The sequence below is a fragment of the Garra rufa genome, chromosome 1, assembly GCF_049309525.1.
Source record: "Garra rufa chromosome 1, GarRuf1.0, whole genome shotgun sequence".
In the NCBI taxonomy this organism is placed as follows: domain Eukaryota; kingdom Metazoa; phylum Chordata; class Actinopteri; order Cypriniformes; family Cyprinidae; genus Garra; species Garra rufa.
Genome location: NC_133361.1, coordinates 72,595,254 through 72,611,177, shown reverse-complemented (window position 1 = coordinate 72,611,177; position 15,924 = coordinate 72,595,254). Strand labels below are relative to the sequence as shown.

At 38.5% G+C, this 15,924-nt stretch overlaps 2 protein-coding genes across 2 annotated transcripts; one reads left to right on the top strand and one right to left on the bottom strand.

The window, feature by feature from the left end:
• Positions 1 to 1,478: 1,478 nt before the first annotated feature.
• LOC141338975 (interferon-inducible GTPase 5-like) lies at positions 1,479 to 2,686 on the top strand. The gene has a single exon (XM_073844589.1). The coding sequence runs from the start codon at positions 1,479 to 1,481 to the stop codon at positions 2,640 to 2,642; it is 1,164 nt and encodes a 387-aa protein (XP_073700690.1). The 3' UTR covers positions 2,643 to 2,686.
• A 9,297-nt stretch (positions 2,687 to 11,983) lies between these two features.
• On the bottom strand, positions 11,984 to 13,366 carry LOC141339117 (endonuclease domain-containing 1 protein-like). The gene is made up of 2 exons (XM_073844753.1): positions 12,999 to 13,366; positions 11,984 to 12,826 (listed from the first exon to the last, which is right to left on the bottom strand). Exons 1-2 carry the CDS (start codon positions 13,305 to 13,307, stop codon positions 12,179 to 12,181), a joined length of 957 nt encoding a protein of 318 aa, XP_073700854.1. The 5' UTR covers positions 13,308 to 13,366; the 3' UTR covers positions 11,984 to 12,178.
• Positions 13,367 to 15,924: the final 2,558 nt, after the last annotated feature.

The window sequence follows — 15,924 nt, the reverse complement described above, 5'->3', positions numbered from 1 at the left end:
TGCTTTAGTGAGCAGAACTATGCTCTTGAGTGATTATTCTTTTTGCAACCAAATAGAGTTCAAGTTCAGTTTTATTCCTAGAGCATGTTTAAACAAGGCCGGCCAAACAATCATATGTAACAAGAAAAAAAATCTGTAAGAAAATTAAAATCATTCAGAAACCAATGTTAAAAAAAAAAAAAAAAAAAAACTAAGAAAAAAACAGATGAAAACCATTCAAAAGTCAACTGAAACTGAAACAATGTCACAGCAGGTCACAACTTCAAACATCTGCTGGTAAATGTTTATTCGCTGAGGTAGTAGTTGTTAGAAGAAAAGGAAGTACGTTTGTTTATTGAACATAATATTCCAGGAAAGAGTTAAAGCCCTGTGCCTGGATTTGCCAAGCCCTAACTATGGGTGGATGTCCTGCTCCAGTTTATAAGTACCCATCCCTCTTGTTGAATAAGTCATTATTACATTTACAGCAAACACGTTTATGGAAATCAACTGTAAGTTTGAAAAAATATAATTATATTTTTTTCTTTCAATATAGCTCATACTTATGTTCTGTCTTTAAATACTTGTACAGCAACAGAGCTCAATTAAAAGAATTTTGGAGAACTCAAGTTTTCTCAAAAATACCATACAGGAACTCCTGCTGGAACAAAGAAGGTAATATAAATTATAATTATATTTTTGAATAAATAAACAAACATAAACCATTATGCATTTACCACAACATTAGTTAACCTTAAACTTATCTTATTCAGCAGTTTGATGCTGCTGAAGTAAATTAACCTCTTGTCTATTTTATGAAACATGGTTTTATTTCCACTGACAGGGCAAAGGAAAACACAGGGGGAAAGAAGGTCAGTATTAAACACCATCAAATGCTATGTCTGTTTGATCTTTTTAATTGTAGTGTTCACCATAATTAAATTGTGAGATTTTTTTTTGGCTATGATTCTGTCTTTAAATGTAACATTCAGCCTCATTCATGAAACCTGCGTAAATATATGAGTAATTTGCATGTAAAACATCCGATTTGATAGTTAAACACGTGTATGTTAATGAATTCCAATCATTCGTAAACAGGGCACTCGTGCACACTCATTCTCGATTCTCATAATCTCCGCCTATATGAATTTTAGCTACATAAATAAATTCAATATCATCAGTTTGAACACAGAAGGTTTAATGCACCATTTACACATCGTAGGGAGGAGGTGTACATTTCTTTTGTAGCAACTAACATTTTAAAAATACAAACAAACGTCAGAACGGCTTTACGAACAGTTTACACAAAAATATGTTCTGCTTGTGTTTCATGAATGAGGCCCAATGCATATAGGCCTTTCTATTAACTTCATTTCTTAAAAAGCACCCGGTTTGAACCTGGATCAAAATACTGAAACTGTAAGTTACTGTTATAACAGAAATTAAAATTCTTAATAAGTAATGCTTAAAGTAGTTCTATAATTTTTACAGTATAAAACATGTCTACTCAAGACCGTGCTGTTTTGGAGGCAGTAAGCTCATCAGGCGAGTCCACCCTGGATAGGGCTACAGCAAAAGCGAAAGAAACATTTGACCAGTTGTTACATGTCACACTTAACATCGCGGTGACTGGAAAGACAGGATCTGGGAAATCCTCCTTTGTAAATGCACTTCGAGGACTAAGTGATGATGATGAAGGAGCCGCACCTACTGGAGTCACAGAAACTACAATGAAGGCCATCATGTATACGCATCCTACAATGCCAAATGTGAACATCTGGGACCTGCCTGGAATAGGAAGTCCAAATTTCAAAGCAAATAAATACCTTAAAGAGGTCAACTTTAAATTCTATGATTTTTTTTTAATTCTTAACTCTGAGAGGTTCATGCAGAATGATATCATGCTGGCTAAAGAAATAAGAAAACAGAAGAAAGATTTTTACTTTGTTCGTTCCAAGATTGACAATGACATTTCTTCAGAGCAAAGGAAAAGGGGATTTAAAGAGCAGAAAGTCCTTGATGAAATAAGAAAGGACTGTCAAGAAAACTTGAAAGAAATGAAATACTCCAAAGTTTTCCTGATATCATCTGCTGAATTCTGGAAGTTTGATTTTGAAATGCTTAAAAACACACTCTTAGAAGAGCTTCCAGCCCATAAGCAATCTGCTCTTATACAAGCTTGGCCTGTGTGCTCGGCTGCATGTCTTGAGAAGAAGATCAAGTTATTTAAAGGTCTGTCCTGGGTCGTATCTCTGATTTCTGCTGGTGTAGCAGCGGTCCCTGTGCCTGGTGTGTCAGTAGTATGTGATATATCCATTGTGTTTCTTTTCCTTGCAAGGTGCTATTTTGCATTTGGTTTGGATGACAGATCACTGAAAAGGCTTTCAAAAAAAGTGGGCATACCCTTGCAGGAACATCGAGCCAGATCAAAGCTTGCTGATGCCATCCAAAAAAAAGCAATAACTGCAGTAAAACTCTCTTCTGCAGTTGTAACATCTGCTGTCGCTAAAGATCTGTTGAGTCTTTTTCCAGGTGTGGGCAGTGTTGTTGCTGCAGGATTGTCCTTTGCTTCTACTCAGTATATCTTAAGAGAAGGAGTAAATGAACTGGCAGCAACTGCTCGAGAAATCACAAGAATTGCTGGGCTGGGCACAATGCAATAACTCTGAATGTGTCATTGTCTTAAGAATGTAGATTGATTCTGTTTCTATAATTTGATTTCCTGTAGAGCAATCCCTGTTGAAAAAAAAACAGCATAAGCTGGTTAGGTAGGTTTTGACGCTGGTTTATGCTGGTCCTTTACTGGTTTATGCTGGTACTTTTGCTGGTTTATGACCAGTTAATGACCAGCTAAAACCAACAAAGGACCAGCATAAACCAGCAAAGGACCAGCAATAACCAGCTAAGGACCAACATAAATCAGCAAAGGACCAGCATAAACCAGCAAAGGACCATCATAAATCAGCAAAGGACCAGCATAAACCAGCAAGGGACCAGCATAAACCAGCAAAGGACCAGCATCAACAAGCATAGGACCAGCATAAACCAGCAAAGGACCAGCATAAATCAGCAAAGGACCATCATAAACCAGCAAAGGACCATCATAAACCAGCAAAGGACCAGCAATAACCAGCAAAGGACCAGCATAAACCAGCAAAGGACCAGCATAAATCAGCAAAGGACCATCATAAACCAGCTAAGGACCAACATAAATCAGCAAAGGACCAGCATAAACCAGCAAAGGACCATCATAAATCAGCAAAGGACCATCATAAATCAGCAAAGGACCATCATAAACCAGCTAAGGACCAACATAAATCAGCAAAGGACCAGCATAAACCAGCAAAGGACCATCATAAATCAGCAAAGGACCAGCATAAACCAGAAAAGGACCAGCATAAACCAGCAAAGGACCAACATAAACCAGCTAAGGACCAACATAAATCAGCAAAGGACCAGCATAAACCAGCAAAGGACCATCATAAATCAGCAAAGGACCAGCATCAACAAGCAAAGGATCGGCATAAACCAGCAAAGGACCAGCATAAACCAGCTAAGGACCAGCATAAACCAGCTAAAGACCATCATCAACTAGCAAAGGACCTGGATTAACCAGCATAAAAACCTACCTAACCAGCATATGCTTTTTTTTCAACAGGGATGAATGAATTATGAATATTTGTATATGCACATTTTAATAATTATACAGTACCTCAAGTATCTTGACCAATCAGAGTTAAGATAACAATATTGTTGCTGCATTGATGTATTTTTTTTGTTTTTAATACTGTTTACCCAGAGTGTCAAATTAGCATTAATGGTATCACATCATTCTATTCATGTTAGAAAACCTATAAACAGCAAGAAGTAGTAAAAAAATAATGAATGAATAAAGAAGTAATCAACGACAAATAAAAAAGTCATGTATGTATGTAATTGTAAACACTGTTAGCAAACAGAAAAGGTAACTTACACACAAAAGTGTTTTATTCACAGGTGAGTCTTTTGACCAATCAGATTGTCACGCCCTGTTGCCTGCACCACTGAGGCACTAGTGGGCAGTCCTGTGTTGTCTTGTGTTCCTGCCTGTTGTTGTGGTCATGGACTCCATTTCCCATCATGCTGTGTTTTTATTAGTGTCTACCTGATTCAGCTGTGTTCCATTTCCTGTTTAGACTTGTGTTTGTGTATATAAAGCCCCTGTGTAACGGCTCCTGACTGTTTTCTTCTGATTAAAAGAATGACGCTTCAACTGATGTCGTAATGTTTAATATCTTCTTTGCAAAGAGAATAAGCATCATCGTGATCGCCATCTTGATTGTATTTCAACACCACTTGAACATTGTGAAATCTTTTTGGATATTGTCAATCTCTTCACATAACGTCATGACACCGTGAAAAACTGAAACAAATAAAATGACATTCAGATATGTACAATGTTTCTGTTTTTACCACAGTTTAACCAAATGTTTTCTACTAAACCAATATCAATAAACAAAGTACATTATTGCAAATTAACAAGTACAATTTCCAAATGAACATTGATACATTATACCAAATTTGTGAACTAAATACTTTAACACAAAATAAATTACTGAAATACTTAAAAGCAAATACAACCTTTTCTGCGACAGATACACCCTGTCTGCATTTGTTAGTGTGAGTTGTTGATGAGTGTTACCTCCTGTGGATTTACTTGGTCCACTGTCATGTATTTTGGATGTCTTTCTTTATGGATTACTATTAAAGAACCTTAAACTGCATTTAGACCCGCTGCCTGTTGTCTACCTGTGCTCAATCGTTACACAGATATTGGTCAGTAACAACATTGTCTTTTTTTTTATTTCCACTGACAACTTATTGTAGTAGTGGTTTTGGGGTTAGATTTACATAAATGCTATGAGTATGTTATGCTATATGACTTGTATTTTTACTGCAATGCAGTTGAAAGGTTGAATTTAATTATTAATTTATTTCAGCTAATTAATATACTATAATTAGAAATAGGCTACAATATTGTGTTTTCATGTAGAATGAAACATTCACATAGTTTCATTTGTAAATGAAAACATGCTCATTATTCGTCACACACGGGCATAATTGTCAGGCGTTTACAAAATATAGCCCTAACCAGTTATTAAAATAATTACAATGTCACACCCCTTTGGACTGTTCATATTGGTTTCCCCCTCTGTTACCTATATTTGATAATTTCCTGTTCCTGTCCTAGTTAAGTCTTCATTAGTTAATCACCGTCATCTGTTCTTGTATCATTATCCTGTCTTTATAAGTTGGTTTCAGTTCTGTGTACATTGTCTGATCTTGAAGTTACATTGGTGTGTGTTTTCCTGCCATTCTTGTGTGGATTTACCTGTTGTGGATATTATTAAACGACTTGTCATTGCATTTCGTCTTCGTGCGCCTTCTTCAACACACACCAGTGACAAATAAATTATATAACTGTTCCTCACCCCATGTCACACACCCGGACTTTCTTGTTGGTTTCTCCCATTTCCCCCCGCAGATCTGTGTGTTTTGGTTCTCCCTCATTGTCTACACCTGAATGTATTAATCAGTCTGTCTATTTAGTGTGTGTGTGTGTGTTTTTTCCCTGGATTCTTGTCGGTCTTTAATGTTACAACCCTGTGTTTCCTGTGCTTCACGTTGACACGTTCGTCTGTTGCTGCCTGAAACCTGACAGAAAGACTGACCAATAATGTTTTTGTTTTTTTTCGTATTCCACCCCGTTTTGTTTCTCGTTCCTTTCCCAGTCTTTTTGTTTCCGTTGTGTTCCCCCATGGATTCCTTTCTGCGTCCAGAGTTCATCCTCCTCCGGCTGAAGCAGGGGGATTTACGATCATGTTCCAGCTTGTAGCAAATACCACCAGCTATCCAGACGACGCTCTTGCAGAGTGCCGTCGTCCGAGGACGGCCCTCGAGTGGTTCCGTCCAGCCATCCTGAATCTCCGCTGGTTCCGTCCAGCCGTCCTGAATCTCTGCTGGTTCCGTCCAGCCATCCTGAATCTCCGCTGGTTCCGTCCAGCCGTCCTGAATCTCCGCTGGTTCCGTCCAGCCGTCCTGAATCTCCGCTGGTTCCGTCCAGCCATCCTGAATCTCCGCTGGTTCCGTCCAGCCATCCTGAATCCCCGCTGTCTTCTGTCTGTCCCCTTGCTCACCCTCAGCCCACCATCTGTGCGGTGGGTTCGCTGCAGGTCTGCCAGTCTCCATCGGTGTCATGGCTGGAGGATCCCTCATCCTGGACTCCGCCTCGGCCCTCCGACCCTGCGGCTCCACCCCAGCTCTCTGCTCCCTCGTCTCGGCCGTCGGTCCACCAGCTCCACCGGGCTCCATCGTCCCTCCGGCTCCGCCCTGGTCAGTCGTCGCCCCACCTTTGCCTCTGGACTCTACTCCTCCGGCTGTGCCTCGTCGCTCCGTCCCATCGGCTCTGTGGACCTCCTCCCTCCCGCGGGCACAGCCTTGGTCCTCTGTCGCTCCGGCTCCGCCGCGGATCTCCGGATCTCCATCTCCGCCTTGGTCGACAGAGCCTTGGGTTCCACCTTGGCCCTCCGGATCCTCGGTGTCGCCCATGACCATCAGCTTTCTGTCTCTGCCTTGGGCTCTACCACCACCTGCTCCGCCTCCGTCGGTCGGCCCCATGGAGTCGTCAGCTTCTCCTCCACCATGGCTCCTCCCTCCATCGGCTCCACCATGGCATTCCATCATGGCTGCGTTCTGGGTCCCACTTGGCTCCTTCTGCTCCAGCCCCCTCCTGTCACCTCCTTGGCTCCTCCCTCCGTCATCACCTCCCTGGACTATTCTGTCACCACCCTGGACTCTGTATTTTACCCTCCTCCCAGGAGTCCGTCCTTCACCCAAACCCCCTCCTAAGACTTTGTATAGTTTGTTTTTTTTCCTGTTTGTTGGCACGAGGACGTGCCTTCCGGGAGGGGGAGGTAATGTCACACCCCCGGACTTTCTTGTTGGTTTCTCCCATTTCCCCCGCAGATCTGTGTGTTTTGGTTCTCCCTCATTGTCTACTGTCTGAAACCTGACACCCCAGCACACTGTCACAGATATGTCTAATATAACCATGTCATTTAGAGCAAAAAGAACTTTAAACACAAAAGAACCAAGACCATTCTTTATGCATTTTTGAGGGATCTGCCTACCCAAAAACCCTAACTGACACACACAACCATTTTTCTCACGTCTGGAGGCAAGTGATCTTAAAGCCGAGTTCAGACTGCACGATTTTCAAAGCAATCGCATCACAGATGTTTTCACACTGCATGACTATCTGGGGTAGCATTCTGTCGCTGCTGTATTCACACTGCACGATGGATCGGCGACAGGGGGTTTCACACTGCATGACTTTACAATAGGAAGAATCGCCGACAACTTTGTCCCGGTCCGCGAACTACGTCTCACAACCAAACACACGCGAGAAGTGACATGAAAACAACGCGAGGTCAGGCGTGCAAGTTCTCACATGAGACTGGTATTATTATAAAAAAATGGTAGCCCGCAAGAAGCTTGTCATACAAATAGCATGTGCACTCATTTGCAGCGAAAAGAAAAGACGCCGAAGCTATTCTTGTTGATATTGTGGTCTAATACCTTCGTAACTCCTCCCCCAACTTCCCGCTGGCCTGGATGTTGCTGTCTCATTGGCTGTAGGTAATCGCCGACGTTATTTTCAGTCAGATCACCTTTCACACGGCATGATTTTGAATCGCCGACAGGTCCAGATATTTAACATGCCAAATATCTCACGGGTGTCGGCGACACATCGGCGATTCTCTCAGATCGCGTCTTTGATAGTTCACACTGTGTGATTGTCACTCACGTGAACGAGCACCGATTTGCCTGTGATTTCGGGCATTTGTCGGCGATTTCTCAAAACCTGTCGGCGAGTCAAAATCGGGGCTAAAATCATGCAGTCTGAACTAGGCTTTAGAAGGAGACCACACAATCTGAAAGCTCTGTATGTTACTGTAGTACAGCTGCCAGCCTCTCAGGTGGCAAAACCACAAAAATCTCTCTATACAATTGTGTGACAGAGGGGTGAGTGTTTTTTTATCCATTTAATAAGGATGCATTTCCTTGCCACAAGTAGCAGTTTATCAAAAATTCTATTAAATTTTCTGTCAAGTGTCAGTGACATTGCCTGTCTTTCGGAAGGGAGCCCCAACAGAAAGAGACCAGTATCCAAATGTATTTTTATCTTAAGCAATAGTGCTAATTTCGTAAGCAATAAATTCCAAAATCTTGAAATGAGCTTGCACCTCCAAAAACAGTGAAAATATGTCCCTAGCTCTGTATGGCACTTCACACAAAGAGCCGGTATAGAATTATTCATTAAAACTGCCGTTATATGCAACCTATGCAAGATCTTATATTAAGCCGGTTACAAGTAAAAGTGGATCTAACATATTTCATAGCCTCCTGTCAGTCATCGTCTATATAAACATTACATAGATCTTTCTCCCATTACTGAGCCACTGTGTTCAAGAGTCCAGAGACATTAGAGTATAAAAAATAATAAAATGTAGAAATAAATGAGCAGCATTAGTTACAAATATTTTGAAAATACAAACACTTTCATGAATTGGAAAGTTTACCTCAGAATGGTTTTACAAAAAATGTACACTTCTGCTTGTGTTTAATGAATAAGGCCCATTGAGAGACACACACACGTGCACACAGAAAGAACACAGCACTTTAAAATATAAGATTCTCATGTGTTTTCTTTGGTTATCCAATAAGTAAAATAAAACAACATTAAGTGAACTTGGAAGAATAAGATATTTCTCTTATACTAAACATCTTGCACTTGTAAGTCCTTTCTAGTTAGCTTTAACATTGTTTGAGTCCAAGCTAAAGGTACTTACCATGCTCCCGTTCCCTTCTCACCTGTCCAATTGTCTCTATTCCTACTGTCCTGACCATTAAAGTGCCCCTATTATGCCTTTTCAAATATGATATTTCATGTAGTGTGTCATGTAGCTGTATGTGAACATAAACTATCTGCAAAGTTGTGACGCCGACAGTGCACGACAAATGAAGTTTTTGTCTAACAAAAAAACGAGTCGTCAGCAATTCGAATCTTTTTTCTGTAACCGCCACACGTCACGAGCTACACATTTGCGTAATGTCCGCCCACGTTCAATTTCGCGAACAACTTGCCCGCCCACAAACAGTAGGCCTACCATTTTCACGTGGATTAACGTTACATCATGTCAAGAAACGCCCTGCGCTGCATGTGAGAGTGAATTTGTTTTATATGCCCTTCCGAAAGATGAAACTACCAAGAATGAGTGGTTAACATTAATTTTTTCAACACCTCAGCAGTCCAATTCCAATCTTGTGTTGTGTTCGCGTCATTTTACTGATGACAGCTTTTCCAATCTTGGGGAGTAACGTTACAACGCGGGATTCACCAAACGCTTGGTTTTAAAAAATGGATCAGTGCCCAGTTTATTTGGACCGGCTTGCTCCTCTGAACTCCTACCTGTAAGTATGATTAATAACTGATGATTGTATTTTCTAGCGATCGTTCAAAATACGTCTTTGTGTACGTTATGGTGTGTAACAACCCTGCTCATGTATTGGTAACCGGCTAACTTGCGTTTCTGTAGTTCTGTTGTTCAGCTGTGAGTGCAATGTAGTCTAAAAATTGTGATTGATGCAGCTTGACTGTCTGTCTGCCTTATTAGTTTAAGTAATGATAATGATAAACGATGGCTTAACGCAGTGTTATGCATTGTACAGTGTTGAAGTTCACAACGTAGAGGTGTGCCCGGTTCGCTTACAAAAGCAAATTGCAAGCACTTTCCACAGTTAACATACACCCACTGAGAAACGTCCTGCTCCGGTCGTGCTTGCAAAACAGTTTCTTGTCGATGTGCCACTTCAACCGTTTCATCGTCAGACTCCGGCTCGAATTGATAGGGTAAAATCGAGGCTATCTTTTCTATGCATTAACAGGTCTCCGCAGCTGTCAGTTATGGCAATGGGCGTTTCGTTTTGTGCTGAAGCGGTAGACCAATCCAAAAGGACTGCACCATCTGAGCAATCACAGCAGTGAGGGCTCACGCAAAGGAGGGGTTTAGAGAGACTGATTCTTCGAACTGCTTCACACGAGTCGTTTACGAATCATTTAGAAACGGGGTAAAATTAAATCTAATTTTGGAGAAAACTAAAGTGTTTTTTGAACTATTTTAAACTGTGTTTTAAGAGACTATTACAACAATATTAACTACCTTTAACATGGCATAATAGGGGCACTTTAAAGGTAAAAAAAAAAAACGTTGAGCAGAAAAACATCTTGCTAGAGATCACCCATGTTTCTCACACATTTCTCTCCCATTGTCATTTTGGATTCCTATACATGAGAATCACAACTAAGTCTCCTGAGGTTAGAAAGATCAACCACTACTTATAGTCCACACTACAACGCGAAAACGGCGTTTTCAAATTTATCCACTTTGGATTTTCAAAAAAGCTTAGTTTTCATTGTCAAAAACGCCTTCCTGAGTCGCCTAAGTCTCATGAGCTTAGCAACCAATGAGCAATAAAACATTTCAATATTGAGATCTCTACGCCTTCTTCTGAACACAGTCTTGGCATTTGCATTTCCAGCTCAGTTAAAGTACATTTTGGAAGTTTACCATAGAAGTCCATTATATGGAGAGAAATCATAAAATGTTTTTCTTAAAAAAACATAATTTCCTCACGACTGAAGAAAGAAAACATGAACATCTTGGATGACAATGGGGTGACTACATTATCTGTAGATTTTTGTTCTGAAAGAGAACTACTCCTTTAATCCTTCTGAAAATCCAGCGTTGAGTTGTGCTTTGTTTGTAAATGGATCTGTGGATAAATGAAACTAACAAAGGATCTGGATCTTCATTCAAAAATAATGTTCTTTCACTCTTTCCTAACGTTGGGATCAGAACAAAAAAAACAAAACAAAAAAACGTTTTTCCACAACTGGGCAGGTAACACTTGATTTTAAAGTGTCCAAAATACAGAGTAATAGTAGCTTTTGTACTAACAGTTTGTAATTATGTAGATGTAATAGGCAGTTACTGTTTTAATTATAAATAAGTACACAGACATAAGCTACTTCAAATAAAGTGTATCAAGATTGTATTTGTGAAATACAATCATCATCAAACAAAACATTTTCTCAAAGTAAAAAAAAAAATGTATTACTATTCTTAGTAACAAATATGGAAACGTCTTTCCCGTGGCAGTGCCAAAATATATGCACTATTGTCTCTGTGTACTATTTACAAAAATAACAATTTATATATATATATATATATATATATGTGTGTGTGTGTGTGTGTGTGTGTGTGTGTGTTTTGTATTTCTTTAAGAAAGTATTATATTTGATGGATAATTCAAAATTAAATTAATTTTATCGTATTAGTAGCCAAACTTTCCTCCAGGCAAAAACAAAAGCATTCCAAAGAACTAACATTTGGAATTGACAAAAAAATCATTCATAACAATTGCATTGATTTATTAGAAGAAGTGGCTGAAAAGCAGTGTTTCCCCACCACTGAAACAGTAGGATCTAAAGTAGGTAAAACAGAAGGACAGTGCATGTTTTGAAATAGTCTAATAACTCCAGATGGCATGGCATCAAAAACAGTAGCAAATTCCTTAGTAGTAATGGGAATATTAAAATGATGAAGAAATTCGAATTAAAAAGTGGCCATTTTCATTGAACAATTGATTTATGAGTAAACTATTGTCCTGAAACCAATGCTAAAAGAATAGAAAAGAAAGAAGAAAAGAGATTGGTTTTTTATACAGAATATCTCAGTTGTTCTCAAAAGTTGTGCTTGTACAACAACAAATTTAGAGAAAATATAACGTGGAATAAGTTTCCAGACAAAGGTTACATGTTTGTTTAAAAGAAAATTATGCTGTTGTGACCTTAATGTGGTTGTGTCATGTTCAATAGACAAATAACACTACAAGAGACATGTTTTGCACTGAGATTGTAAGCATTTATTGTGAAAGCATTTATTTATTTTGCATTACATAGTGGTCGAGGAAATAACAGAGTAACCATTATTCTTCATGCCACCTTCACAATCGGCCAAGCTTAGCTAAGCATTATTTTAGAGATCATTTAGCTGCATAAACAGGTCCAAAATTATTATTTATTATTAATTAATCATCAAAATAAAAAGAACCACGATGCATGCTCATTATCCTCTGGAATCGCTAAACTTTCATGTTTAAAATAAGGGTAACATCTTTCGCTGAACAGTTCAGATGGTTTAAATTTATCCGACAGAAAGTCCTCTAACTCCTTCAGTGTTTTTTCAGGGATTGGGTTTGGGGTGTTTTCATCAGCCCAGTGAGCCTTGGATACCCATTCTTTACTTTTAAAATTATAGCAGCAGAATGCTGTCCACATGTGTGAGGGAATGTTGACTCTTTTATTCAAGAGTTTGTTACCAGGCACAGCTCCTGTCAGCACATAGGCCAAAATATTAGCATTGTTGTCTTGGTCACGGCAGTAATCAAGCATGTCGTCTCTAACTTTTTGCTCCATTCTTCTCCAGCTACCTCTATTAAATGTACCCCACTGTGGCACAGTATTGGTCAGTGTGAATGTGGATTCAGCAGTGGTTTCATCAGGTGCATGGCTGTTAGGAAATAAGTGGCCAATTTCCAGTTCGTCCTTTTTCTGGTAGTCTCTCTGTAAACCCTGAATGACACCAAATAAGTGGCTAATTTCCAGTTCGTCCGGTTTCAAGTAGTCTCTCTGTGAAGCCTGATTAGCAGCTGGTTCAGACATTGTGCCATCTAAAGGTTCAAGCTACAGAAGATATAATGAACAAACAAAAAGAGATGTATAGTCATTTTATCTATCAGGGAAGTTAGAAAAAATACAAAATTAAACAATTTCAGTTAAAGCTAATAATTTGATCACTTTGATAACAGTAAGGGTTTCAATTATAACTTTTACCAACCACAATGAGAAACATTACCTGCGGTTCGATCATCCACTGAATGTGTGGTCTTTTTTTATACAGCCCAGTATATTTGTAAGCTGAGAAAAGAGGGATCCTAGCTGTTGTGTCATAGAGAGTTGCATATCTGTAATTGCCATCATGTCTTTGACAGATTAGTTTGTAGCGGTTATTGTCCTGTGAGACTGAATTCTTCAGAACACCTTCAATTTCTGGAGGCTTTTCTTTTTCAAAGAAATCATTGCATGCGCTGAATGAATCAACAACGCTAGTCGTGATGAATGGAAAGCCCAACACCAGCAACACAGAGGTGACCAACAGACGCATCTTCAACTAAACTGAATCACAAACCAGTAGTAAAGCTGATGTGGTAGGAATGTCCAACAGAAATGTCTCAAAATCAAGTCTGGACACAGCTTTTCCTCATACGCATTTAAATAGTGATACGGTAGAGACCACGCCTACACACTCTCATTACTATGAACTCAACTCCCACCAAGTTTATAAGAAAACTCAGATACCAAAATTAACAAAAGCACAATTTTGCATTAAAGAGCTTATACACAAACTAGAATTCACAATAAATACACTGCAAAAAAATGCTTTTCTAGCTTAGATTTTTTGTCTTGTTTCCAGCCAAAATATCTAAAAATTCTTAAATCAAGAAGGATTTTCTAGATGAGTAAAAATAATTTTCTTGTATTCGGAAATAAAGGTTAAAATTAAGTGCACTTTTGCTTAAAACAAGCAAAATAATCTGCCAAAATAATCTTATTTCAACCACTAGGTGATTTTTCTTACCACGTTGGCAGATTATTTTGCTTGTTTTAAGCAAAAACTCGCTTAATTTACTAAAAACAAGACAATAATTTTTTCCTGTTTCAAGAATTTTTAGATATTTTGGCTGGAAACAAGACACAAAAATCTAAGCTTGAAAAGTATTTTTTTGCAGTGTATGCAGTAAAATGTCTGTATTAAAGAGATGCACCTCAAGCAATAAAAAAAAAACTCTGAACAAGCAAAAACACAAGAGCAGTGTTTTTCATTTTTCACACCCATGTGAAGTTTGGTGCACATTTTTAGAAATAGTTAAATAGTTTTAAAAGAAGTGTTTGCTTTTGCAAGATGTGTGTGACATTTTGCATGTTGTGTGTGTTCTGAAGTTTCGTGTGTAGAGTTTTGAGAAACGAAGCCATCGTTTGTGTGAGAATTAAGAAAAACAAAACTGTAAAATACTGATAGAAAGCTAATTAGTACAAAAACAAAATACTTCATTACTTTACACCACTGGTTTCACATAGTACTCATTTAAAAAGAAAACAGATTGGTTGCTAGGTGCTTTTTGGAGGAGAAAAAGAAGTTGCTAGAATAGTCTGAAAAGTTGCTGAATCTAGAAACAAAACTGCTCACTCTGCATCTCTGGAATGAGGAACTCTTCTGGGCGCAGCAGAGAGAAGGAAGTAAGGAGAAAATAGGCACTTAACCCTAAAAAAGGGCAAAACCATAAAGAGATATAAAATTATTTTCCATCTTATTGGCACTCAAATACAATTTTTCTCAATCGATTTCTTCAAACTCAGGTCACTGTTCTCAATACAGTTAACACAGAGCTGAACACTTTGTAATTGTCCTAAACAGATACTGTACTTATTCATTTCATACAAATCATTTTCTCAAAACAATGTGCAGAACACTCTCAAATGTTTTCACAATAGATAACACACCCAACCGATACTTTAAAATATCTGAAAAAAAAAAGCAGCTAAAACCAGCCTAGGCTTGTTGTCTGATTTTAGCTGGTCAGAAGACCAGCCTAGGCTGGTTTTAGTAGTTATTTTCAGCAGTGTTAACACACATCACAAATATTTATGTTTCGCATAGATCATTGAATCCTATGAGACCAATATAGCATTGCGTTCAGAAATGACCAATGAGTTTTCGATATTTGTCCTATTTAAAACTTGACTTTTCTGTAGTTGTATCGTGTACTAAGACGAGCAGAAAATGTAAAGCTGTGGACCTTAAAACCAGTCATAAGTAGCATAGTTATATTTGTGACAATAGTCAAAAATACATTGTTTGAGTCAAAATGACCCCTTTTTATTTTATGCCAAAAAACATTAGGATGTTGAGTAAAGATCATATTCCATAAAGACATTTAGAAAATGTCATACGGTAAATATACAAAAACTGAATTTTTGTTTAGTACTATGCATTGCTAAGAACTTCATTTGGAAAATTTTGAAGTCAATTTTCTCAAAATTCAGATTTTTTTGCACCCTCAGATTCCAGATTTTCAAATAGTTGTATCTCAGCCAAAGATTGTCCTACCGTAACAAAACCTTATGACTGATTTTGTTACTTACTTTAGATTAAGTAACATTTGTGCTTAATTTTTCTCATTGCTAAGGAGTGTTGAACTTCCTTCTACTGTTGCTTTACTTCTCCTTTAGCCTTAGTTAGGCTTATTTATTTTACTTTTTGTACATTTGCTATAAAAAAAAATATATATATATATATATATATATATATATATATATATATATATATATATATATATGCTCATATTTAAACAGTAACACAAAAGTAATGTAACAGATTACTCTCCATAAAAAGTAACGTAATAAGTGAATTTTTTAGGGAGTAACACATAAGGCAGTCCTGGCCTAATGGTTAGAGAGTCTGACTTGTAACCCAAAATTTGTGGGGTTCGAGTCTCAGGTGCGGCAGGATTTGTAGGTGGGTGGAGTGAATGTATAGCACTTTCTTTCACCCTCAATACCACGGCCGAGGTGAGACCTTTGAGCAAGGAACCGAACCCCCAACTGCTACCTGGGTGCATGCATAGATGGGTTAAATGCAGAGCACAAATTCTGAATATGGGTCACCATGAGTCCTTTCTTTTTCCTTTCCGCAAGGCATTTGGGAAGCTGCTGAAATGTTC

Coding starts and splice junctions, on each gene's coding strand:
- LOC141338975 (XM_073844589.1), top strand. CDS start 1,479: ATGTCTACTCAAGACCGTGCTGTTTTGGAGGCAGTAAGCTCATCAGGC.
- LOC141339117 (XM_073844753.1), bottom strand. CDS start 13,307: ATGCGTCTGTTGGTCACCTCTGTGTTGCTGGTGTTGGGCTTTCCATTC. Junction 12,827..12,998: donor AGTGGATGATCGAACCGCAG/GTAATGTTTCTC, acceptor TATCTTCTGTAG/CTTGAACCTTTAGATGGCAC.